The 26,792-nt window shown below is 40.1% G+C and overlaps 1 protein-coding gene across 9 annotated transcripts in view; it reads left to right on the top strand.

The window, feature by feature from the left end:
* Positions 1–26,792, top strand: part of ATP11C (ATPase phospholipid transporting 11C) — a 162,790-nt gene that overhangs the window by 125,187 nt on the left and 10,811 nt on the right. For all 9 annotated transcript variants that reach the window (XR_010838562.1, XM_067023020.1, XM_067023024.1 and 6 more), the window contains 5 exons: positions 3,461–3,520; positions 15,780–15,907; positions 20,402–20,537; positions 22,733–22,798; positions 25,002–25,105. Coding sequence is in view for 8 of the 9 variants with exons in the window: in XM_067023020.1 (XP_066879121.1) it covers positions 3,461–3,520; positions 15,780–15,907; positions 20,402–20,537; positions 22,733–22,798; positions 25,002–25,105 (494 nt within the window). In the remaining variant the exon portion in view is untranslated. The remainder of the gene's footprint in view (positions 1–3,460; positions 3,521–15,779; positions 15,908–20,401; positions 20,538–22,732; positions 22,799–25,001; positions 25,106–26,792) is intronic.

Consider the following 26,792-nt stretch of genomic DNA (forward strand, 5'->3'; position numbering starts at 1 on the left):
TAAATTTTTATTTTATTGTGGTAACACTTAACATGAGCTCTATGCACTTAACAGATTATTAAGTATATGGTACAGTATTGTTAAGTACAGCAGACCTCTAGTACTTACTCGTCTTGCATAACTAAAACTGTATACCCATTGAGTGGCAACTCCCCCGTTCCTCCCTCCCCACCCCTTCCCCCTCCCCCGGCCCTAACCTTTTTTGAAGTCCTGTTTATTTTCTGGTACCACATGATGTTCTAGGCGCCTCTTGTATTTTTCCAGCCCCAGTCCTGGATTCAGACTTTTCTGCAAGGATCACCTATTCCTTTCCATTATTCACAACTGGTATTTCGAAATCAAGATCTGGGCGCTAGTTGTGCTCATTGCTACTGAGCTGAAGTTGTTGGGCTGAAATTAAAGGTATCTGTATAAACTCGATACTTGAACTCAGTTTATACAGATACCTTTGATTAAATCCCGCAGCACAAGGTTCATTGTAACCTTTCCCTTTTCCATTTAGTAACTCCTTTCTTCAGTGATGAGGAACCTGGTTCTCATCCTCATTGTGTTTACTTATTTGCTAACTCCTCAAGTACACTTAAAGTAGTTCCAGAATTGCTACGCATACTCCTGTGAGAAACAAATCTAACTTGAGAGATATATTTGTGAGCACTTGTTTTTGTCTTTAGTCTTAGAGAATGTAGTCAAAACACTGTTTCCAAAATTACTTTTTTTTCCCTTTTCCACCATTTCAGTGTGGTTATGTTATTTATATAGTTAAGGTTTGTGGGGCCTTGGACTCAGTAACTTAACAGCCCCACGTGGGGATGGATGCTTATTCTCTCTTACCTCACCTTAGTGGGAGAGCCTGTGAAGATTTGCCATACAGATCTGCCTAGCGATCTGATCCGATTCCAGAAGCTTGGTTTCCCTCTTTAAGATTTTGGCCTGCAATTCAAGCAGCTGCCACCAGGTGGGAGGAACGCTCTGTTAAGAAAAACAAAACAAGCGTTAAAATGGCTAATGTGGGCTTCCCTGGTGGCGCAGTGGTTGAGAGTCCGCCTGCCGATGCAGGGGACACGGATTCGTGCCCCGGTCCGGGAAGATCCCACATGCCACAGAGTGGCTGGACCCGTGAGCCACGGCCGCTGAGCCTGTGCGTCCGGAGCCTGTGGTCCGCAACGGGAGAGGCCACAACAGTGAGAGGCCCGCGTACCACAGGAAAAAAAAAAAAAAAAGGCTAATGTTTACCAGTGGTCAGTAATTTACATATCCTGGTTCCCAATTTAGGGGATTATTTATATAGATGCCCCCTGTCTTCATTAGGATCTCTATGCCTGTTATCATCTTAGTTACTGACTTAGCAGTATTCCTTTTTTGGTGTTGCCTTTTGTCCCAAGATGATTTCCAATACCTTTGCCCCTCTTTGGCTGCCTTCCTCTTATCTTGCCATTGCATCTTCAAGTTGTTGCCCGCCCCTGGAGTACTGCAGTGACAGGTCTTCCTGCTTTCTATTTCTCCATTCGCTCCTCCTTGCATAATTCAGCCAGGTTAATGTTTAGAAAACATTAACACTTTTAGAAAACACTTTTCAACTTGTCCTCCAGAAACTCCACTCTCCATTGTCTTAAGAGTTAGTCTGGCTTTTAAGGCACCCCACAGTCTGACCCTGCCCTACCTCATATCTTTAAAATACATATGGCCTTACCTTGGTTCCCGCTCTCACCATATCCTATTCATCTGTAACACCTAGTTCAAAGTCTAACTTCTTTATTCATTCAGTCCACAAATATGTTTGAATGTGTTACCATGTGCCAAGCATTGTTTCAGGCGCTTGAGAATTCATAATGGAATAAGACAGGCAAAGTCCCTGTTTTTATGGAACTGTTGTTATTCTAATGGGAGAGTCAGACCTCCCCTTCCCACAGAGCACCCCCATAATCCACACCAAGCACTGCCTCTTCCAACCTCAGAACCCTTCTTTTATATACGTAAAGTATGACTCTAGAAAGGCTACAGACAGTATTTTGCATTCTGCCAGAACTGATACATACGAATGAGTGTTGCCCTTCCAGGTGATAACCTTGAGAGCTCCGACACTCTGGTGCTGTAGGACTTATTCAAAACACATGTAGCAGTTTTCTGTAGAAATGTCCTGCAGTATGTGTTTACCTAAATATCCTCAGCTGCAGCAGTTGTTCATGCTTTAAGGATCCATTGGATTTTTAAAACGGCCTCAAATCTCCCAGCCTGGTACATTAGCTTAGTGAGAACGTGTGAGAGAAGGAAAGAGACTGGTTTTTTCACTTGGCTCAAAAATGGGCTATTGGGGACTTCCCTGGTGGTGCAGTGGTTAAGAATCTGCCTGCCAATGCAGGAGACATGGGTTCAATCCCTGGTCCGGGAAGATCCCACATGTCGTGGAGCACCTAAGCCCGTGCGCCACAACTACTGAGCCTGCGCTCTAGAGCCCGTGAGCCATAACTACTGAAGCCTGCACGCCCTAGAGCCCATGCTCCACAACAAGAGAAGCCACTGAAATGAGAAGGCCGTGCACTGCAGCAAAGAGTAGCTCCTGCTCGCCGTAACTAGAGAAAGCCCGTGCGCAGCAATGAAGACCCAACGCAGCCCAAAATAAATAGATTTATCTATTTAAAAGAAAATAGAGCTATTGAAGGTGCCGCCCTAAGAGAAATCCAGAGACACCATGAACAAGTGACAGCAGCGCTGAAATACAGTCACAGCCTATATTGAAGGACAGCACTCATTTGAAAATATTAGTTCTGGTGGTTTTGCCTGAAGACGTTAATTTTAGTGTTTATCATCTTACCTAGTGGCTTTTACTGCCTTATGAATTCTCAGCTTGTATTTTTTTAATATGTTTGTTTTTAATGTTCTCCCAGTTAAATGATAAATCCCTTAGAAGTAAGTTTTGTTTTTTGTATCACCCACAGCGTCATCTTTGCATATAGTAGGTGATCAATAATAATGGTTAATTGTTTGATGAGGCAGTAACAAAGGCAGTAAAGCATTAGTTGATACTTGTTCGTGTCAATATACACTATAATAATTTCCTGACTACTTATTGGCATTAATTGACTTTTAAATATAGGCTTACAGCTTTATGTCAGTCTACTTTGTGATGATTTTGCAAACCCGCTTGGCATTTAAGGTGCAGTACCATTAGGTATTCATATTATATGAGCTCATTTCTTCCCTAGAAGAACAGCAAGAGGGTCTCATAAAGTAAGTGAGGTCCTCTTCTGCCTTGGTAGGGAAAAAGTTGTTATTAATATGAATGTAATCATTTGTTTTGAATTGTTTCCTTACAACTCTGGAGTAGAAGTTTATTGCATTGTGACATTAGAAGGACTTAGGACTGCCTGTAGACTATCTGAAGTAGAGTTTTCTGTTTTACTTTAGAAAGTTGATCAAGTGAAAAGCATTAACCCTCTTCTTCATTTTTTTTTTTTTCCAGAACCTTTGTTTCATTTTGCCACAATTTTTGTACCAGTTCTTCTGTGGATTCTCACAACAGGTTTGTTTCCCTAGGTATTTCTTGTAATGTAGTTTCTTTGTTTTTTGTTGTTGTTGTTGTTTGTTTAAATTTATTTTAATAAAGTATAGTTGATTTACAAGGTTGTGTTAGTTTCTGGTGTAGAGCAAGGTGATTCAGCAATACATACATATAATAGTTTCCACAGAAATGTTAGGTTTTTCTAAAATTATTTTTTATACATCAGGTTCTTATTAGTTATCTTTTGTATACAAATTAGTGCATGTATGTCAATCCCACTCTCCCAATTCATCCCACCACCACCACTACCACCCGCAACTTTCCCCCCTTGGTGTCCATACATTAGTTCTCTGCATCTGTGTCTCTATTTCTGCCTTGCAAACTGGTCCATCCGTACCATTTCTCTAGATTCCACATATATGCATTAATATATGATATTTGTTTTTCTCTTTCTGACTTACTTCACTCTGTATGACAGCCTCTAGGTCCATCCACATCTCTACAAATGACTCATTTCATTCCTTTTTATGGCTGAGTAATATTCCATTGTATATACATACCACATCTGCTTTATCCATTTGTCTGTCTATGGGCATTTACATTGCTTCCATGACCTGGTTATTGTAAATAGTGCTGCAATGAACATTGGGGTGCATGTGTCATTTTGAATTATGGTTTTCTCTGGGTATATGCCCAGTACTGGGATTGCTGGGTCGTATGGTAATTCTATTTTTAGTTTTTTAAGGAACCCCCATACTGTTCTCCATAGTGGCTGTATCAATTTACATTCCCAGCAACAGTGCAAGAGGGTTCCCTTTTCTCCACACCCTCTCCAGCATTTGTTGTTTGTAGGTTTTCTGATGATGCCCATTCTAACCAGTATGAGGTGGTACCTGATTATAGTTTTGATTTGCATTTCTCTAATAATTAGTGAAGTTGAGCAGCTTTTCAAGTGCTTCATGGCCATCTGTATGTCTTCTTTGGAGAAATGTCTATTTAGGTCTTCTGCCCATTTTTTTGGTTGGATTGTTTGTTTTTGTGATATTGAGCTGCATGAGCTGTTTATGTATTTTGGAGATTAATCCTTTGTCAGTTGGTTCGTTTGGAAATACTTTCTCCCATTCTGAGGGTTGTCTTTTCGTCTTGTTTGTAGCTTCCTTTGCTGTGCAAAAGCTTTTAACTTTCATTAGGTCCCATTTGTTTATTTTTGTTTTCATTTATATTACTCTAGGAGGTGGATCAAAAAAGGTCTTGCTGTGATTTATGTCAGAGTGTTCTTCCTGTGTTTTCCTCTAAGAGTTTTACAATGTCCAGCCTTACATTTAGGTCTCTAATACATTTTGAGTTTATTTTTGTGTATGGTGTTAGGGAGTGATCTAATTTCATTCTTTTACATGTAGCTGTCCAGTTTTCCCAGCACCACTTATTGAAGAGACTGTCTTTTCTCCATTGTATATCCTTGCCTCCTTTGTCATAGATTAGTTGACCATAGGTGCGTGGGTTTATCTCTGGGCTTTCTATCCTTTTCCATTAATCTATATTTCTGTTTTTGTACCAGTCCCATATTGTCTTGATTACTGTAGCTTTTTTTAAATATATAAATTTAATTTATTTTATTTTATTTTTTATTTTATTTTATTTTTGGCTGTGTTGGGTCTTCGTTGCTGCATGAGGGCTTTCTCTAGTTGTGGTGAGCAGGGGCTACTTTTCATGCTGTGTGCAGGCTTCTCGTTGCAGTGGCTTCTCTTATTGCGGAGCACGGGCTCTAGGCGCACAGGCTTCAGTAGTTGTGGCTCACAGGCTCTAGAGCGCAGGCTTAGTAGTTGTGGTAGACGGGCCTAGTTGCTCTGCGGCATGTGGGATCTTCCTGGACCAGGGCTCGAACCCGTGTCACCTGCATTGGCAGGCAGATTCGTAACCACTGTGCCACCAGGGAAGGCCCCGATTACTGTAGCTTTGTAGTATATAGTCTGAAGTCAGGGAGTCTGATTCCTCCAGCTCCATTTTTTTCCGTCAAGACTGCTTTGGCTGTTCGGGGTTTTTTGTGTCTCCGTAAAATTTTAAGATTTTTTTCTTCCAGTTCTGTAGAAAATGCCACTGGTAATTTGACAGGGATTGCATTGGATCTGTAGGTTGCTTTGAGTAGTATAGTCATTTTCACAATGTTGATCCTTCCAATCCAAGAACATGATATGTCTCTCCATCTGTTTGTGTCATCTTTGATTTCTTTCCATCAGTGTCTTATAGTTTTCTGAGTACAGGTCTTTTACCTCCTTAGGTAGGTTTCCTCCTCAATATTTTATTCTTTTTGTTGCAGTGGTGAATGGGATTGTTTCCTTAATTTCTCTCTGTGATCTTTCATTGTTAGTGTATAGGAATGCAAGACATTTCTGTGCATCAATTTTGTATCCTGCAACTTTATGAAATTCATTGTTTAGCTCTAGTAGTTTTCTGGTAGCATCATTAGGATTCTCTATGTATAGTATCCTGTCATCTGCAAACAGTGACAGTTTTACTTCTTTTCCAATTTGTATTCCTTTTATTTCTTTGTCTTCTCTGATTGCCATGGCTAGGACTTCCAAAACTGTGTTGAATAATAGTGGCAAGAATGGACATCCTTGTCTTGTTCCTGATCTTAGAGGAAATGCTTTCGGTTTTTCACCATTGAGAATGATGTTTGCTGTGGGTTTGTTGTATATGGTCTTTATTATGTTGAGGTAGGTTCCCTCTGTGCCCACTTTCTGGAGAGTTTTTATCATAAATGGGTGTTGAATTTTGTCAGAAGCTTTTTCTGCATCTGTTGAGATGATCATATGATTTTTATTCTTCAATTTGTTAATATGGTGTATCACATTGATTGACTTGCATGTATTGAAGAATCCTTGCATCCCTGGGATAAACCCCACTTGATCATGGTGTATGATCCTTTTAATGTGCTGTTGGATTCTGCTTGCTAGTATTTTCTTGAGGAATTCTGCATCTATATTCATCAACGATATTGGTCTGTAATTTTCTTGTTTTGTAGTATCTTTGTCTGGTTTTGGTATCAGGGTGATGGTGGCCTCATAGAATGAGTTTGGGAGTGTTCCCACCTCTTCAATTTTTTGGAAGAGTTTGAGAAGGATTGTTGTTAGCTCTTCTCTAAATATCTGATAGAATTCAACTGTGAAGCCATCTGGTCCTGGGCTTTTTGTTTGTTGGAAGATTTTTAATCACAGTTTCAGTTTCATTACTTGTGATTGATCTGCTCTTATTGTCTATTTCTCACTGATTCATTCTTGGAAGGTTATGCCTTTCTAAGAATTTGTCCATTTCTTCCAGGTTGTCCATTTTATTGGCATAGAGTTGCTTGTAGTAGCCTCATGATGCTTTGTATATCTGCGGTGTCCATTGTAACTTCTCCTTTTTCATTTCTAATTTATTGATTTGAGTCCTCTCGCTCTTTTTCTTGATGAGTCTGGCTAAAGGTTTATCAATTTTGTTCATCTTCTCAAAGAATCAGCTTTCACTTTTATTGCTCTTTGCTATTTTCTTTGTTTCTATTTCATTTATTTCTGCTGTGATCTTTATGATTTCTTTACTTCTACTAACTTTGGGTTTTGTTTGTTCTTCTTTCTCTAGTTCCTTTAGGTGTAAGGTTAGATTGTTTATTTGAGATTTTTCTTGTTTCTTGTGGTACGATTTTACTGCTATAAACTTCCCTCTTAGAACTGCTTTTGCTGCATCCCATAGGTTTTGGATCGTCGTGTTTTCATTGTCATTTGTCTCTAGGTATTTTTTAATTTCCTCTTTGATTTCTCCAGTGCTCTCTTGGTTATTTAGTAACGTATTGTTTAGCCTCCATGTGTTTGTGTTTTTTACGTTTTTTTCCCTATAATTGATTTCTAGTCTCATAGCGTTGTGGTCGGAAAAGATACTTGATATGATTTCAGTTTTCTTAAATTTACCAAGATTTGATTTGTGACCCAAGATGTGATCTGTCCTGGAGAATGTTCTGTGTGCACTTGAGAAGAAAGTATAATCTGCTGTTTTTGGATGGAATGTCCTATAAATATCAATTAAATCTATCAGGTCTGTTGTGTCATTTAAAGGTTGTGTCTCCTTATTAATTTTCTGTCTGGATGATCTGTCCATTAGTGTAAGTGAGGTGTTAAAGTCCCCCACTATTATTGTGTTACTGTCAATTTCCTCTTTTATAGCTGTTAGCAGTCACCTTTTGTACTGAGGTGCTCCTGCGTTGGGTGCATATATATTTATAATTGTTATATCTTCTTCTTGGATTGATCCCTTGATCATTATGTAGTGTCCTTCCTTGCCTCTTGTAACAGTCTTTATTTTAAAGTCTATTTTAGGGACTTCCTTTGTGGCACAGAGGTTAAGAATCCACCTGCCAATGCAGGGGACACGGGTTCAAGCCCTGGTCCGGGAAGATCCCACATGCCGCGGAGCAACTAAGCCCGTGTGCTACAACTACTGAGTCTGTGCTTTAGAGCCCGTGAGCCACAACTACTGAGCCCGCTAGCCTAGAGCCCATGCTCTGCAACAAGAGAAGCCACTGCATTGAGAAGCCCACACACAGCAACAAAGAGTACCATCTGCTCTCTGCAACTAAAGAAAGCCTGCACGCAGCAACAAAGACCCAACACAGCCAAAAATAATGAATAAATAAATAAATAAATTTTAATTTTTAAAAAGTTAATAAAAAATAAAGTCTATTTTTTCTGATATGAGTATTGCTACTCCACCTTTCTTTTGATTTCCATTTGCATGGAATACCTTTTTCCATCCCCTCACTTTCAGTCTGTATGTGTCCCTAAGTCTTAACTGGGTCTCTTGTAGACAGCATATATATGGGTCTTGTTTTTCTATCCATTCAGCCAGTCTGTGTCTTTTGGTTGGAGCATTTAATCCATTCACATTTAAGGTAATTATCGATATATATGTTCCTATTACCATTTCCTTAATTGTTATGGGTTTATTTTTGTAGGTCCTTTTCTTCTCTTCTGTTTCCCACTTAGAGAAGTTCCTTTAGCATTTGTTGTAGAGCTGGTTTGGTGGTGCAGAATTCTCCTAGCTTTTGCTTGACTGTAAAGCTTTTGATTTCTCTGTCAAATCTGAATGAGATCCTTGCCAGGTAGAGTAATCTTGGCTGTAGTTTCTTCCTTTTCATCACTTTAAATATATCGTGCCACTCCCTTCTGGCTTGTAGAGTTTCTGCTGAGAAATCAGCTGTTAACGTTATGGGAGTTCTCTTGTATGTCATTTGTCGTTTTTCCCTTGTTGCTTTCAATAATTTTTCATCTTTAATTTGTGTCAATTTGATTACTGTGTGTCTCGGTGTGTTTCTCCTTGCGTTTATCCTGCCTGGGACACTCTGCATTTCCTGGACTTGGGTGGCAATTTCCTTTCCCATGTTATAGTCGAAGTTGTTGACTATAATCTCTTCAAATATTTTCTTGGGTCCTTTCTCTCTCTCTTCTCTTTCTGGGACCCCTATAATGTGAATGTTGTTGCAGTTAATGTTGTCCCAGAGGTCTCTTAGGCTGTCTTCATGTCTTTTCATTCGTTTTTCTTTATTCTGTTCCGCAGCAGTGAATTCCACCATTCTGTCTTCCAGCTCACTTATCCGTTCTTCTGCCTCAGTTATTCTGCTGTTGATTCCTTCTAGTGTATTTTTCATTTCAATTATTGTATTGTTCATCTCTGTTTCTTTGTTCTTTAATTCTTGTAGGTGTTTGTTCTTTAATTCTTCTAGGTCTTTGTTAAGGATTCCTTGCATCTTCTCGATCTTTGCCTCCATTCTTTTTCCAAGGTCCTGGATCATCTTCACTATCAGTATTCTGAATTTTTTTTCTGGAAGGTTGCCTATCTGCACTTCATTTAGTTGTTTTTCTGGGTTTTTATCTTGTTCCTTCATCTGGTACATAGTCCTCTGCCTTTTCATTTTGTCTGTCTTTCTGTGAATGTGGTTTTCATTCCACAGGCTGCAGAAATGTAGTTCTTCTAGCTTCTGCTGTCTGCCCTCTGGTGGATGAGGCTATCTAAGAGGCTTCTGCAAACTTCCTGATGGGAGGGACTGGTGGTGGGTAGAGCTGGGTGTTGCTCTGGTGGGCAGAGCTCAGTAAAGTTTTAATCTGCTTGTCTGCTGATGGGTGGGGCTGTGTTCCTTCCCTGTTTGGTTGTTTAGCCTGGGGTGACCCAGCACTGGAGCCTTACCAGGCTCTTTGCTCTTTGGTGGGGCTAATGGCGGACTCTGGGACGGCTCAGGCCAAGGAGTGCTTCCCAGAACTTCTGCTGCCAGTGTCCCACGATGAGCCACAGCCACACCCCGCCTCTGCAGGAAACCCTCCAACACTAGCAGGTAGGTCTGGTTCAGTCTCCTAGGGGTCAGTGCTCCTTCCCCTGGGTCCTGATGCATACACTACTTTGTGTGTGTCCTCCAAGAGTGGAGCCTCTGTTTCCCCAAGTCCTGTTGAAGTCCTGCAATCAAATCCCGCTAGCCTTTAAAGTCTGATTCTCTTGGTATTCCTCCTCCCGTTGCCAGACCCCCAGGTTGGGAAGCCTGACATGGGGCTCAGAACCTTCACTCCAGTGGGTGGACTTCTTTGGTATAATTTTTCTCCAGTTTGTGAGTCACCCACCCAGCGGTTATGGGATTTGATTTTATTGTGATTGTGCCCCTCCTACCATCTCATTGTGGCTTCTCCTTTGTCTTTGGATGTGGGGTATCTTTTTTTGGTGAGTTCCAGTGTCTTCCTGTTGATGATTGTTCAGCAGTTAGTTGTGATTCCGGTACTCTTGCAAGGGGGAGTGAACGCACGTCCTTCCAGTTCGCCATCTTGAACCAATCTCTGTAATGCAGTTTATATTTGCTGTTAATTACCTTTTATGTATTGGATTGTAGAGATTAGAGAGGTATGCCCAACGTAAAAAGATTTTTTTTTTTTCTTGGTTCAACAGTTGATCTTCTTGGCCTGGTTTTTGACAATAGCAAAATTTTTTAGCTTTGCTTTAGTAATGGTCTTATTGTTATTTTCTTTTTGAAAGTTATTTGGTACGTCCTGTTGGAATTGAGATCCTTTAAAAAGTATTTTTTATTTTTGTTAGTGTACACAATGTTTTCCAATAATCCTAAAATGTTATAGTTTATTATTTCATCAAATAAAATCTCATACCTTTGCATTTTCTCAAGTTGATTCTCTAGAAAAACATTGATGTTTAAGCTAGCAAAGAAGCTGTGATTCCTGGATAAAGCCTTGGATTAGTTAAGCAATTCTACACTTTTAGCCCTCTGTAGTTTTCTGAACATTTTTCACATATAGAATATGGTATATGTTAACTTGATACATAAGTGGGGGATGGGCAGGCATGTTTGTAGGTTTGTTTTAACAGCTGAACTGTATTTTGCATTGCTTCTAGTGGAAGTATAGCTACGTAAAGGAGCTATAATGCTCAATGACTCAGAAATTTTGTAGTTAATCTATGAGCAATTCAGTGATTTTTACCAAGCTGAGCTGCTGGTAACATCATCACAACTATTAGAGACTGATTTTCTCAATTTCAAGGCATGTTCCATTCCTCATGATAGGAAGTGATTTTTTCCTAATTTCTTGGCAGTATTTTTAAGAGAATGTATTCTTCTCAATGGGAAGCGACTCTATTTATTTGTTTGTTTGTTTGTTTGGCTGCACCGGGTCTTAGTTGTGGCATGCAGGATCTTTAGTTGCGGCATGTGGGATCTAGTTCCCTGACCAGGGATCAAACCCAGGCCCCCTGCATTGGAAGCTTGGAGTCTTAGCCACTGGACCACCAGGGAAGTCTCTGCTTGCTTTCTCTTGAACTTGCCTCTTTGCTGTTTGGTATGCTGTGTCTTACATCAGTGCCGTGTCATCAGCCTCATGATGCCAGTTAAGCCAATCACTTTATGAATTAATCACCTACCGGCTGTAGAAAGTACCATCAGCCTTCTTGTGTTCAAAGCTAACAGTATTGGTAACAGAGAGTTTTATAAACTCTGATGAATCTACTTTTCTTGAACATTCAGATTACTGTTGATTAAAATGTTTGTAATTCCTCACTTCCTTGGATGATGAATGTAAGTTTAAAGGGACATTTTCAAATTTTGTAACAAAGTGATAAAGGGAAGTTGGCTTTTTAAACCATGTTTACCAAACACAAGTTGTATAAAGGACTTATTCCCTATAAAACCCTGGGCTGTTGGGGGTCTGGGGGTCTGCTTAGGTTCCCATAGGACTTGATGTTTGCCTTCGTCGGTTGCCCAACTGGTACATTCATTCATTTAACAAATACTTTTGAGTGCCTCCTGTGTGCCAGGCTAAGTGCCGGGGATATAACAGTGATCAAAACTCTTTACCGCATGGAGCTTGTGGGTACAGTGAGTGATAGGGGGAGAGACAGACAGCAATCAGACAAACATATTATGTTGGGTACTGATATGTGCTCTGAAGGAGGGGAAAAAAAGCATAATAAATGGGTAGAATGTGACTGGGGAAGAGAGCTGCTGTTTTAGACAAACTGACCTGGAAAGTTCTCTCTGATGAGGTGACATTTGGGCAGAGATCTAGAGGAGATGAGGCAAGGAGCTAGGCAGACATCTTAGAAAAAGTGTACCACGTAAAAGGAAGGTCTCTCTGAGGTAGTGTTGTATTGTACATATCTTTAGTTTTCACTTTGGCCTTGTGCTGAATGTAGAGACCTTTATTGCAAATATTGTGGAATACATACAGGTAGTCAGCCTTTTTCACGTCAGGTCTACTTCAGGTGTTCTCTGCAACTCTGGTACTTGGAGAGTGAGCTATGGAGAATTTAGAAATGGGACCAGGATGCAGATTATTTAAGCAAAAAGCAACTCTTTGTTTAGCAAAGCCTAGGTTAGTACTGGACTTTCTTCAGCATGAAAATATACCCTTTATAACAGGTATAACAAGAAACAGTCTTATCAACTAAACCTGTTTTGTTTTGTTTTTATAAATTTATTTACTTTATTTATTTTATTTTTGGCTGCATTAGGTCTTCATTGCTGCGTGCAGGCTTTCTCTAGTTGCTGCAAGCGGGGGCTATTCTTTGTTGCGGTGCACGGGCTTCTCATTGCGGTGGCTTCTCTTGTTGTGAAGCACAGGCTCTAGGCATGTGGGCTTCAGTAGTTCTTGCTTGCAGGCTCTAGAGCGCAGGCTCAGTAGTTGTGGCACACAGGCTTAGTTGCTCCGCGGCACATGGGATCTTCCCAGACCAGGGCTCGAACCCGTGTCCCCTGCATTGGCAGACGGATTCTTAACCACTGGGCCACCAGGGAAGTCCAATTTGTATCACATTTATATATGTGAAAAATACATGTGAATATGGGATATTATTTATTCAGGTCACAGTTGATGGTTGCATGACAACATCTAGCACTGTGTAGAAAATACTGAACTCAATAAGTATCAGCATAGAAACAAGGTTCATTATAAAAACCTTAATATTTTTTTCAATAAAGGAATATTTACAATATCAGATCAGTCCTTTACAAATATGTTTTAGCTTCCAGTTTCTAGTCATTCATTCATCCAATATTTATTGAATGCTTTCTGCATGCCAAGTTCTGTTCTAGGAGTTCCAGATTGTCAAAGCCAGTAAAACACTTGTAGTCGATCCCATTAGGTTCATTACTCAATGCAACAAGAAAGAGTGTACACCATGAGGAACAGTAGGGCCTCTTCGGAAGCGAGTGTTAGATTTGGGCTTGAGTTAGGTGATTTGTGGAAGGGTTTAAGGAGTAGGGCCTTGCTGGGTGCTGTTAGCAGATGGTGGTAATTTTATGACTAAGCATGTTAGTAAATCTTATCCAGGAAGCCAACATGTCATTGCTCAAGAGGCAATAGTCATCCAAATCAGCCAGAACATAGATGTTGGTCATTATTGTGATTTGGATAATATTTACATTCTGTCTGTGTTCAGACGTGATTACGGAGTGTTTTTGTCTCGATACATTGAGGTCACACAGTGGCCTTGTTTGATGTTGCTGTTCTGTGAAATTGTTCATGTTCTACATGCTTTTTCTCAAGCTACAGCGATCAATCAATAAATAAAAATCCCTGCCCACATAGAGCTTAAATTCTAGTGTGAAGAGAGAGACAGTAAACATAATAAATGTATCATGTAAGTTAAAAAGTGATTAATACTATGGGGGGGCACAGGATTGGGGGGAATGTGTTCAAGAGAGAGGAAGTGGCAAAAGGTAAATCAAGGTGATCTCACTGAGAAGGTAACAGACAAGTAAGAAGCTGGATCGAGGAGTAGGACTTCACATCCCCACCATTGTAGGAGCTTCTTTACTTTCAGAGATAAAGGAATCCACTAGAGAGTTTGAACAAAACAATGATTTGATTTGACTTATTTTCCAGTAGAGCTACTTGGGCCATTGTGTTGAGAATAGACCGCAGGTCAAGGGGAGAAGAAGCCGGGAGACCAGTTAAAGGCTTGCAGCAGTGGTCACAGTGGAGGGGCTAAGAAGTGATGTGGTTCTGAATCTATTTGAAATTGGAGCTAGTAAACACTGCTTAATAGATTGGATGTGGCTTGTGAAAAAGAGAAGAGTCAAGGATGAATCCAAGATTTCGGTTCTGGTTGATCAAAAAGATTTTGTTGCCCTTTCCTGAGATGAGGAAGACTTCAGGAGGAGCAGGTTTGAGGTGAGGGCAGGTCAGGAATTCAGTCTTGGACGTAAGTTTGAAATATGCTAGACACCCAAGAGGAGCTATCAAGTGGGCAGTTGGATATATGGGACAGGTTTAGGCTAGATATGGGAATTTTCAGTGAGTGGGTTATATTAAAACCACAGGACTAAAAGAGATCACCTAGAGAACGAGCATAAATAAAGTCCCAAACACCGAGTGCTGGAACACTCCAACACAGAGGGCTCAGGGAGAAGAGGGTCCTGAGAAGGAATGGCTAGTGAGGTAGGAAGAGAATCACTCATTTCAAAAGATTTCTTGAGTACCTAAGGGGTACCAGGCACCAAGGTAGATACTGGGGTTGCAGACATTGTGGGGCCATTCACTGAGGTAGGGGACGTGGGAGGAAGCAGATTTAAAGGGAAAGTTAATGAGTTTGGTTTTAGACATTTTGAATTGCAGGTTGTCCTGTGGGACACCAGCAGGAAGTTGGAAATTTTGGTCTGGAGCCTGGGGAATTCAGGACCAGAAAGAGTCATGACCATGTGGATATATTTAGCTTTTATTTTTGTGAATATTTATTTAATCCTTAGTAAATGGCCACATTCAATATCATAAATATACTCTGGAGAAGGTGATAGTGATATTTAAAACCATGTAAAATATTAACCCAAAAAACTGTGACACAGGCTGGCCACTGCTTATATTTGGTTTCCCTAAGGGGTTCCTGTCTTATACTTAATTGGTCTTCATTCACTGAAAATCTTTTGAAAAGTTCTTAGTTCATATCCATTAGAAATAGAGCTTATCAGCCGCATAGCACAGGGAGATCAGCTCGGTGCTTTGCCACCACCTAGAGAGGTGGGATAGGGAGGGTGGGAGGGAGACGCAAGAGGGAGGAGATATGGGGATGTATGTATACGTATAGCTGATTCACTCTGTTATAAAGCAGAAACTAACACACCATTGTAAAGCAAGTATACTCCAATAAAGATGTTAAAAAAAAGAGTTTCTCCTTTACACATATTTATATATAAATTTACTTGGACTAATTAATAAAAAGAAAAGCATATATATTAAAAAAAAGAAATAGAGCTTATAGCTTGTAAACATTCTGAATAAGATTGTATTTTTTTTTTTTTTTTTTTTTTTTTTTTTTTTTTTTTTTTGCGGTATGCGGGCCTCTCACTGTTGTGGCCTCTCCCGCCGCGGAGCACAGGCTCCGGACGCGCAGGCCCAGCGGCCACGGCTCACGGGCTCAGCCGCTCCGCGGCACGCGGGATCCTCCCGGACCAGGGCACGAACCCGCGTCCCCCGCATCGGCAGGCGGACTCTCAACCACTGCGCCACCAGGGAAGCCCAAGATTGTATTTTTAAAGGGGGGGTATTTTAATATGCATTATGTTAGTTTGTTAGTTTGTTAGTATGTTAGTTTCTTTTCTATAGTGATCAGTTAGAGTGACCTTATTTACAAAACCTCCTTTGCTGTCACAAAAGGTGTGAAAGGAAATTGTCTTGTTTTAGCTTGTGATTTTTTCTAAACACTTAAATAGCCTCTTGCAGATGATTGTTACATTACCTTTCTCTTCTGTGGTTTGTCATTACAGCCACTGTATGATGCCGCTTACCTTACAATGTACAACATCTGCTTCACATCCTTGCCCATCCTGGCCTACAGTCTACTGGAGCAGCACATCAACATTGACACTCTGACCTCAGATCCCCGATTATATATGTAAGTTGAACATATGTAAGTTAACCCCCCCGCCCCAGACTTTAAAAAATTGTGGATTTCATTTTATCTACAGGTAGGAAGGACACAGAACTGCCCTCCTGGTTTGATTACATGGTTCTGTTCTGAATTCTTAGCTCCTTAAACCAAACCATCCAGTTGGAAAATGATGTGTTTCCTAGGTATTGATATATGTCCTGTCTTTGAATGGGTATGAATTATTTAGTTCAAAATCAGTAATTCCTAAAACTTTGCCTACATTGTCATTGAGTTCTAGAGTCTTAGATGGAGACACAACAGTTTAACTACCCGCCACCCCCCACCTCCCCCAAGAAGGGCCACACAAAGATCTCTCATAGTTTAGAATATTGATCCCTCCCTGTAATGGATTGAACTGATGATGTTATGTTAGGCTTTCTCTCGTAAACTGCCCCTGAAATGTAGCCTCCGGAGTGCTTTGTTAGCCGCATTCTAAAATCGCATTGTTGAAGAAAACAATTAAGTCATCAAGCCATTATATTCATTTTGTGTTAGTTGGAAATAGATGCTTTTATCTATGGGTGGGGGACTTGGCACTAGCCCCAGTTGCTTAACCTTTGATTAAATTGGATTTGTATAAGTGAAGCTTACAGCTAAAGAGAAAGATATTAATTTATAGCAGGTTGTAAGTGTTGCTAAATAGTGGGTAGCAAGTGCAATAGAGAGACTTGGGTGTGATTCGTTGGTGCGAAGTGAAGGTGCGCAAATTTAAGGGATGTCTTTAACCAGTATGGCTCATGAAACTCACATCTAGGAATTGTTAAACTTAACCAGTTTTATAAAATTAGTTGTCATTTTAAAGGTATTTTTAATAAAAAATTTAAAACATGCAAAGAGTGCAGCAAAAATACTATTTATATAGTGAACTTCCCTGTCCTTACCACTCAGCTTCAACAATTATCAATTCAGGGCCAATCCTGCTTCATTAATAACCTTGTCTTCTCTATCAAGGACTTATTTTGAAGCAAATATCAAACTATATAAAATAGTTATTTCAGCATGTATCTTTTGCATGTACTGTTATAACAGTATACTATCATACCTAAAAATTTAACAAGTCCATGATATCATCAAATATCCAGTCAATGCTCAAATTTTTCCAGTTGACTCAATTTCTTTTTATAGCATGCTTGTTTGAAACAGTATATAAGGCCCATATACTGCAGTTGGTTAATATGCTTCTTGAGACTCTCTTAATCTGTAGGTTAACTTGACAATTTATTTGTTAATGAAACCAGATGATTTATCTTGTAGCATTTCCCCCGATCGAGAGTTTGCTGATTGCCTCCTCATGGCGTTAACATGTTCTGCTTTTCCCTGTATTTCTTGCAAAGAGTATTGTTAGATCTAAAGGGGAATCCTAGAAATCTTGGTAGAAATCTTCCAGAGCATCAGCTCTCACACCCTCTTTTTTTTTAAAAAAAAAAAAAAAAGAGGACCCAAGGGCCCAGAAATGACTTGCCTAAGGACACAGCGTGTAACAAGAGGCCAGAGCAAGATCAGCTTTCTATCCTCCTGATGACCGGCCCTGTGCTCTTTTCCACAGGCTGGTGGTTTTCAAAGATTGAGTAGCAGTGTTCTGTTTTCAGACAACAGCTAAAGTGAAGAGCAGCAGTGCAGTTCCTCTGGCTGCAGAGGGGTTTGGGTGGCAGTGAGCAGAATGCGTCCCGTTCAGTCCCACCAAGAGCTCTAGCTAATCGCCTGCACTCTGATCGCGGCTCTGCCCCTGACTCTGTGGCCTTGCTCAGGTTACTTGACTGAGATGGGCCTCGGTTTCCTCTTCAGTAACAATAGATCTAATCACAGTGTTTTGGGGGAGGATTAAATGAGTGACTACATGTAAAAACTTACAGTGGTGCCTGGCACATAGTAAGTTTTCAATAGATGCTAGCTATTAATCTTATTATTCTAACACCCTTCTCCACATACCTTCAGGGCTATGCTGAGCACTTTCTTCATACATTAAGAATGTTGGGGCTTCCCTGGTGGCGCAGTGGTTGAGAATCCGCCTGCCGATGCAGGGGACACGGGTTCGTGCCCGGATCCGGGAAGATCCCACATGCCGCGGAGCGGCCGGGCCCGTGAGCCGTGGCCGCTGAGCCTGCGCGTCCGGAGCCTGTGCTCTGCAACGGGAGAGGCCACAACAGTGAGAGGCCCGCGTACCACAAAAAAAAAAAAAAAAAAAAGAATGTTGAAAACTTGAAGCAAGCTGTTGAGTACAAATTATTAAGGGTTTCCATGAAGTTTTCGTTACCGCATGCAGGTGTAGGTCATGAATTTTTAAGCAATTTTGCATAGAGGGCATACGTGCCACATGCGATGGAGAAATGAAGGCCATGGCATAGCTATCACCCAGCCCAAAATGCAGCTTCCCGCCTGCCCGCTCTGATGAGAGTGCCCTCAGCCTGTCACTGTACTGGAGATTGCTCTGTTACTCTGAGCATGCCTTTGTAAACGGGAAGCTCTAGTCTTCATATGTGTCTCCCTCTGCATTTGTACCACTTACTGTTACTTGTGGCCTTGTGTAGCATATTATAGTTATCTCCTTCGGGGACTTAGTGACACAGGCATTTACCAAAAGTTTTGACGTGAAATGTGACATAATTGGATCTTTTCATATTTTTTGAGAGAAATTTGAAAAGTAAACTGTAGTTCTAGATTTTCTAGAGGGTAGAGGCATAGTCTGTTTCTTCTACAACTTTAAAAGGCCAAAGAAAGGTCCTGGTACACCTACTGCCTCCCATTGTATGGAGGTGCTCAGGCCTGTGCTGCTGGTCAGCTGCTCCACCCACCCCACCCCACCCCACCCCCACTCAGTCCTCACTCCCTCGTGTTGCCCCTCACATTGGCTCTCATACTCTGAGTTAACAACAGGTTCATCATTCACCTGAGCGTAGCTAGAAAACCTCAACTATAAGCCAACACACCATGACTCCCCTTCCTTTCTTCCCAGGGCATGTAATGTAAATTCAGTGACTGGCTGGAAAGACGGGAACCACCTCCTGCCTCAGCCCAAGTCAGTGACTCTCAAAGCCCTCATTGGCTGGTAGTTGCTGGGCCCTCCTTGCAAGGATCTTTAAGGGAGGTGCCTTCCCTGTGGCTCCCAGTTGCCTTGGGAACATGACTTACTGGCTGTGGGGAGAGCTTGTTTCTGGGAAGCAGCTACCTCTTTCCCCCTGCAGTTTTTCCAAGGCAAATAGCAGCGTATTGCTTTATGCATCCCCCTACATTGCTGATTTCTGTGTGCACCTGGACATCCTAGTAGGTAAAAGTTGCATAATTGCTATTTTTTTCAGGAAACCCTACAGCACTCCGTACCAACTGAACAAGGATCAGTTGTATTTACGTCACAAAGGTCTTTCTTATTCATTACAGCCCAGTGACATTCTTGATAGTATTGGCCACAGGTGTGCTATTTGAGTGATGACATACCTGTGATAAATGTTAAGAGGAATTTGAATAGAAGCGAAAAGAATTCCGTGCACGGACCCATCTTCTTCTGGCCCCATTGGAGTTGTTAGCCTTCTTCAGCATTCTGCCTTGTACTCAGAAGACTGTGCTATTTTTGACAGATGTTAAACTTTTGATCTTGGCCACCTGCCATTTATCAAAGCATGGCTGTACAGCTCCAAACAAACATGTTATTTGACTCAATTTTAAAAATATAAAGGGTACCCCAAGACCTAAGAAAGGTTACATTCCCAGGAAGAAATCTTGATTAAACAAAATATTGTAACAATCATAGTTGCAAAGCCGTGGTAGCTTGGTTGAGAGCATGTGATTTAAAGTCAGATCAGCCTAGGATTGTATACTAGCTCTGTCCCTTACTAACCGAGTGAACTCTGGCATACTGCTGTACTAGTGGTCCCCAAACTTTACTGCACATTAGAATTACCTGGGGAGTTTTTAAATTATCCTGGTTGCGCAGGTTACACCTCATGCCAGTAAAATCAGAATGAGGGTGGGAGCCAGGCGTCAATGTTTTTAAAGATCCCCTGGTGATTCTAATGTGCATCAAAGTTTGGAAACCATTATGATACACCTTTGTGAGGCTCATTATTTGTAAATGGTAGTGATAAGAATACCTATCTCATGTGGTTTCTGTGTACACAAAAATGGACAATATAAAGCTCTTAACCCACTTTTGTAAGCATATAATAAGTACTGAGTAAATGAGAGCTAATTATTATTGATGATATTATTATTGTCAGTGGCCAGAATTTTCACTTAGAAGCACTTTGACAGTTTACTGCAACACCTCAGGCAGGAGGTGATTGCACAAAGACAAACCAGCAGCTCGGTCTGGGCTTTTCTCAAAAGCTTACCTGTCCCTCAGGGATAGCTCCTTTCATTCTAACAGGGTCAAACCCCATGTGCACCTTTGGCGTTTCACTGTATCTTTAAATAAACAGCCTACAGAGATTCATTAACTTGTGTTTTTTCCCCATTTCTCAATAGGAAAATTTCTGGAAATGCCATGCTACAGTTGGGCCCCTTCTTATATTGGACATTTCTGGCTGCATTTGAAGGAACAGTGTTCTTCTTTGGGACTTATTTTCTTTTTCAGACTTCATCCTTAGAAGAAAATGCAAAGGTAAAAAAAAAAAAAACATCATTACATCTTTTGGTATTACAAGCATGGCTTAAGTTTTTTTCCATAGGCACTGGATCTATCATACACATACTCTAGCTGTAATCATTTTGCAAATTATTTTTCTAAAGGTATGGTATTTAGTTCTCACAATGTCCTTAGAACAGTAGAAGTGTTGAAGTAAGAAATCCCTTCCTGCGTGCACTGCTAACTAGACAGCTTATGTGCATACCTCTGGAAGCTTAACTTGGCTGTAATTTTACTAGATGAACAGAGTTCTTGGGATTGCAGACTTTGGACCCATACACTTTGATGTGAGCAAGGCTTTTCCTGTTTTAAAAGCAATGTCTGTCCCCACTCAGTTCTTACTCATAGTGGCCTTCCGTGCTTAGAGTGGAAGGGGGTAGCTGCCGTATGTTTGCAGTATTTGCCCAATAATTAGGGAATTCCCTTCTCTTCCTCCTTGCTTTCCACATGGGAGCATAGTGTTTTCCAGAAAGGCTAAACAGATCCTGCCAGTGTCTTCCCAGCCAGCCACTAACTACATAGGTCAGCACCTGCATTGGGGTGATTTTGCCCTGGCTGTGCTCTAGGAGAGAATTGCCAATGGGGTGAGGTCTTCCGGCAGCCACACAGTGGAAAATCAAACCCACCACCTTGCATGCTGCTTTCACTACGTTCTTTGCTATTTCTGGGCTTCCCCTTTTATGGTCATTCATTGTTTACAATCATATGAAGCAAAGCAAAGGTTCAAAAAGACTTTACTGAGTACACTGACTATGTCTAGAACCGAGACAGTCAACATCTGTTACAGAAGTGATAGGCTCAGTGAATTTGAATGATACTTTGAAATTAGATACTACAGTTAGAACCTCTCTAATTTGGACTAACAGAAATCAGTTTAGTATGAATCCATTAAAATTATTAATCACTGAGTAACTGTTGAGGAGATACAGATCTAGCACTTTAGGGTAGGCACATGTAGCATTTGCCAGGGAGACAGCCCTACTAAATCTTTCTGTGCACCCTTGGGCCGGTCCCTTCAGTTTTCCAAGTCACCTTTGCCCAACAGTAAGAAAAAGAAATTCGATTTTATGATTTCTCAGGTCCCTTCAGCTTTATGACTGATTCTGTAACTCCAACTTTTTATTTCGTATTTATTTGCCACATAAATTGTATAGAGCTGACCGTACCCTCCTGCGATTCTATTGACGTGGTTCATTTGCTCAGCAAACTCTACTGGTGGTGCATGCGGAGCCGCAGCCCACCCTGTGGCCAAGTCATCACTCATTTTGAGTTCATGAAGTGCAAATGAATTAAATTTTATTGTATATTGTTTGCTAAGATTACAATAAGTAGAAGGACTACTACCAGCAATTAAATATAACACCATGTACGATTTGATCAAATCCTTTTTTTGCTATTAACCTTAATTTTTGTTTTTATTTTTTTAAAACCTTTTACATTTCATGTTCTGTTTTAATGTTATGCATTCAGATCTTGACAGCGTTTGGTAAGCATCTGTGCCATTCACTGCCATCGTTTGCGTTTATATACATGGTATTTGCTTTTCTTTGATGTGCACATGCTGACAGCTCTAATATTTACAGCCACAAAATTGGACTCTATTTTGTTTGTTTTTTTATTGAGATATAATTGACATAGAACTATATTAGTTTCATGTATATAACATAAGGATTCGATATTTCTATGTACTGAATGGTCACCACAGTAAGTCTAGTTAACCCTCTGTCATCATATACTCTGTTTTTAAAATGTGAGTTCATTTGTCTGCAAATTAGTCTTTATTTATACATAGAGATCTTTAGATCTATATTATAGGAAAAGCCTATATCAAACTCTTCAGATACAGGAGCCATCCAAATGAGTTGTTTTTATGAACGTTACTGTCAGTGGAATAGAGTTTTTCCTGCCTCTATCACACCAGTGTGTTCCCTGTTTTATGCTTCATGGAATCACGAAATAAACCCTACCAACCACTCATGTGGTGTACCTCTCCAAGAAAATTTAGGCTCACAGTAAAAGCCAGCATTTTGGCCTGATCTTTTGAGCAGATATTTCCCTAAACAATTTATACAAAAATCTTTGGCAGTTACACTCAAGATTAAACTTGGCTGTTTATTATTTTAAGCAAGCTTGTGTATTCATGGTACATGTAATTGTTGAATGTTTTTCAGGTATATGGAAACTGGACTTTTGGGACCATTGTTTTTACAGTCTTAGTATTCACCGTAACTCTGAAGGTTAGATTTTTATTTATTCAAATATATTTAACACCATTTTTGTAATACTTTCTGGTCTTATATCTTTTTTATCTTCTAATCTTTATTTTTACTGTGAGTTGTTATTCAAGTCTGAATGCTTACTAAAGTTATGTGTGATATTAAAGATTTGGACATTTATATACTATCTGTGATCCATTTTTTCAAGTATATTGACTATCCTCTTTTTTTAAAATACAACATACTTATATTGGAAATCTGTTCCTTCTTTCCTGCTATTTTTGAGATGTTAAGTGGTATATAAATGGGCTGTGTGTATGTGTGTGTTTCCATGTTAAGTACTTGAATATTTTTTAAAGTTATATATCTGTTTAAGAATGCCAGTCCTTAAAGGAATTTGGGTACTTAAGACAGTTGAATATAGGTGTCCATGAGCAAGATATGTGTGCGAAAGAGCTTGGTGGTGATGACGTTTTGTATAATGTATTCATCACTGAAATTTACCCATATTTGTGATGAAATGTATAAGAATATACAGCAGATAACATACAACAAAGGCAGTTTTGGCAAAATCATTGGCATTAACATGCAGCCATGTAATAATGCTGTGTACTGAATACTAGTCCCTTGAGGTTCATGAGTTGGGACTCCCTTATAGTTGAAGGTATAATCAAAATTATTTTGATCATTCCAGTAATAAACACCTCACATGGGGTTTAAGAATGAGTACCTTTAAATGAATTCCAGTATGCCCAGTGGCCAGAATTAGAATTCAGAAGTATAATTGGCAAAGGACCTCTAATCATTTCCCCTCTGAATTTTTTACCTGCTTCATTTCTCGTACCGAATACAACTAACATGTTTGCATTATTCATCTACTATTTCAGTAATATTTTAGGGCTGCAAAAGAAAATGTTACAATTCATCTCAGTTTAGCCACTTACTATCTGGATGTCCTTGGGCAAGTGACCTTGTTTCTCAGTACTTCCATTTCCTCTTCTATAAAATGGAGATAAAAGTACCACCCACCTCCCTTAGGATTTTTTTTTGTGAGAAGTCAATTAGTGAATACATATAAAGCAGTTCGAATGGGGGCTGGCACATAGAATGTGCTCAGTACAATAGATGCTAGTTGTTATTTACTATTATGTCTCATAGGATCATAATTTGAAAGGGAATCCTCCTCACCCTTTTTTACCCCTGGCCTTGCATGTGGCCCCAGGGCTTCCAAGCACCCTTCACAGCTAAAGTTGGCCTCGCTGCAGCATCTTTCACCTGTCCCTCAAAATCCATCCACTCCCTCTTCTTTGCATTGGTATTACTGTGGCATGTTCCCTAGCAACCGGAGGATGGGAATTCAAGACAATGTTATCAATATCCTGTTTATAAATGAGCAACTGTTAGCAGATTGCTGAGGAGCAGGGTGGCACAGCAAGTAACAAAACAAACACCACCTCCTCTTCAAAAATTAAATGCCCTGGATATTAGGCCATGTGGCCCAGAAATTTTAAGCAAGCAGAGTGGACCATACTTTTTATTTTTAGATTGCATTTGAAAATCCCAGGTGCCACAATCTGAAGAAACAAGCAGCCCTGGAAGAAACATAAGAGGATTAAAATCTAAGGCAACTGAAAATGTTATTAATTTAATGGAGTAGATACAGATTTTGCAATTGAAAAATTACACACTACATAGACCCACAATCCATGGCTCCATGATGCCTGACGTGTAGAGCTAGTTGCCTTTGCATTTAATAACCCTCATCTGTTGTGTTTGAGCTCTCACGACTCCTTTGTGTAGTTTGTCTTCTCTTCCTAGCTACTCTCGCCCTCTCCTCCTGCTTTTCAGTATACCTGCCTCCACCAGCCAGGCCTTCTCCTTTTGCCATCAGCTCCCTGACCACCACCACTTAAGGACACGGGGCTCCAGTCTCTGGAGTGTTACCATTACCTCGTTCCTTGCCCTTCCTTCAGTAGTGAGGCGTCTGCAGCTGTACTTGCTTGACCACACCTCCATGCCTGTACTCCTAGAGTCTAAATGCCTGAGGGCAGAGCTCTTTGAAAAGTCTGGGTTCTGTTCTTCTAGTGCCATTCTCTTCTGGTTGCCTGGCCCAAGCTAGATCCTCCCACAGGTATCATATTGTGTATAAGTTGTCAAATACCATCAGATACGGCCTGGTACAGTTTGTACTCATCATGAAATCTCTTGTGTTGTATCCTTTCAGCTCGCCTTGGATACTCGTTTCTGGACATGGATAAACCACTTTGTGATTTGGGGTTCTTTAGCGTTTTATGTATTTTTCTCATTCTTCTGGGGAGGAATTATATGGTAAGCTACTGTATGTGTGATACGTAAATAACAAAATACATATATAGGTACATTGTATATGCAAACTTTAATTATACTTTTAAAGTTTTGATTATCTAAGATGGCAAGCCTTCAATATTAATGGACTGGAAGTTACTTCTAGCCAGTAATGCTGCTATTTCAGGTAAGATTTCAAATGCAAGTATATAGACTGCACGAGTTACTCAAAAGACCTCCCTTCTGGTAGCCCCTGTCCAAATCTTCCGACCTGAAGGTGTGTAAACATCTCTCTGTGAAACGAAACTAATTTCTAGCATGGCCTCCTATGTGATTTCCAGTGGAAATACTCATCCTATGAAGTTTCTACACAATATAGTGGCCAATAGATACAGTATTATCCATTTGGACCCTGTTCTCTCTTTATGGTATATTACTCTCCTTCTTGTCACTACAGATGTGCTCAAGAGATAGAATATATATCACTTAATACTCAGAGGGTTATATTTGAAATCACCATCCCATTGTTTTGGGGGAAGTAAAGGTAGACTCTACAGCTTGGATTTAAAGTTCATTCTGTTCATCTTGGTTCAGTAGATGTTTATTCAGAATCTGTTTTGTGTGAGGCACTCTGTGGGGTACAGAAATGTACCCCTGCCTCAAAGAGACTAGAGTCCAGTGAGGGGCACATAAGCTGTGATTGGGAGAGTTATAAGGAGTGAAAATAAGTTAGATTTTCATCTCCTTGCCTTACTCCCAGAGGCCTATATTTTGTTTTTTAATATCACAGTTGTTTTCATTAATTGGTAACTTCCCCTGACAAGAATGCCAGCAGCAGAGACCAGGACTAGAGTAAACCATAGGGTAAGATTCTAGGAGTACATATTTTCACTGGTTTGAGCAAAATCATACGTACAAAACCGTCCATATTATCACAGAGGTGTGGGGACCGTGTTTATGTCCCTTGAGGCTTAATTAGAAGAAACCCTTACTGTTTTGGAAAGCTTTTTAAAATAAAAGCCTCAAGAAATAAAAATATGGACAACCTAATCACTTATGGAAGTAGCGGCTCCAGAAAGTATAATTACAGCATTTATTTGACACCTATATAAGTAATTATTGAAGCAATGAAGCTGAAGGAAGTCTGTTTTCTTTAATAATATACAAATGAATCAAAGTTGATTAACCAAACATAATACACAATTGTAAGGTCATAATTCTGTCTAGGAACCTGTGTAATCAGTATCTGAACTAATTATGCAAAATTTCCACAAGAATGAAATGTTTCTAGCAAACTAAAGTTTCTCACTCTTTCCAGACTATTCCTTATTGATTAAAATAAATCCTTTAAATGATGTAAGATATTGTTACACCTGTTTCTATTCATTAGAGATGGTTACTAAAAATGAAATGTTAATAAATCTGTTTTATTTTGTTGCCTATAGTGCTATCCTTAAGCAGACATGTCTGAGTTGAGCTATTACATGAATATAAAATTTATATTATAAAGTAACCAAGAAAATGTGACTAGAAACTGTAATACTTCAGCTGAATGCTGATTGCAGCTAATCTCCAGACATGCTCAACCCTGAGGCGCTGTGACTCACCCCTCTTTGATCCCCAAACCCCATCCAGGAATAATAACTTTTGTTTTTTACTGCTCCTCTGCCAAACTCCATAGATGCCATCAAAATCTAAAAGAAAAATGTGG

Source organism: Kogia breviceps, chromosome X, assembly GCF_026419965.1.
Source record: "Kogia breviceps isolate mKogBre1 chromosome X, mKogBre1 haplotype 1, whole genome shotgun sequence".
Taxonomy (NCBI): domain Eukaryota; kingdom Metazoa; phylum Chordata; class Mammalia; order Artiodactyla; family Physeteridae; genus Kogia; species Kogia breviceps.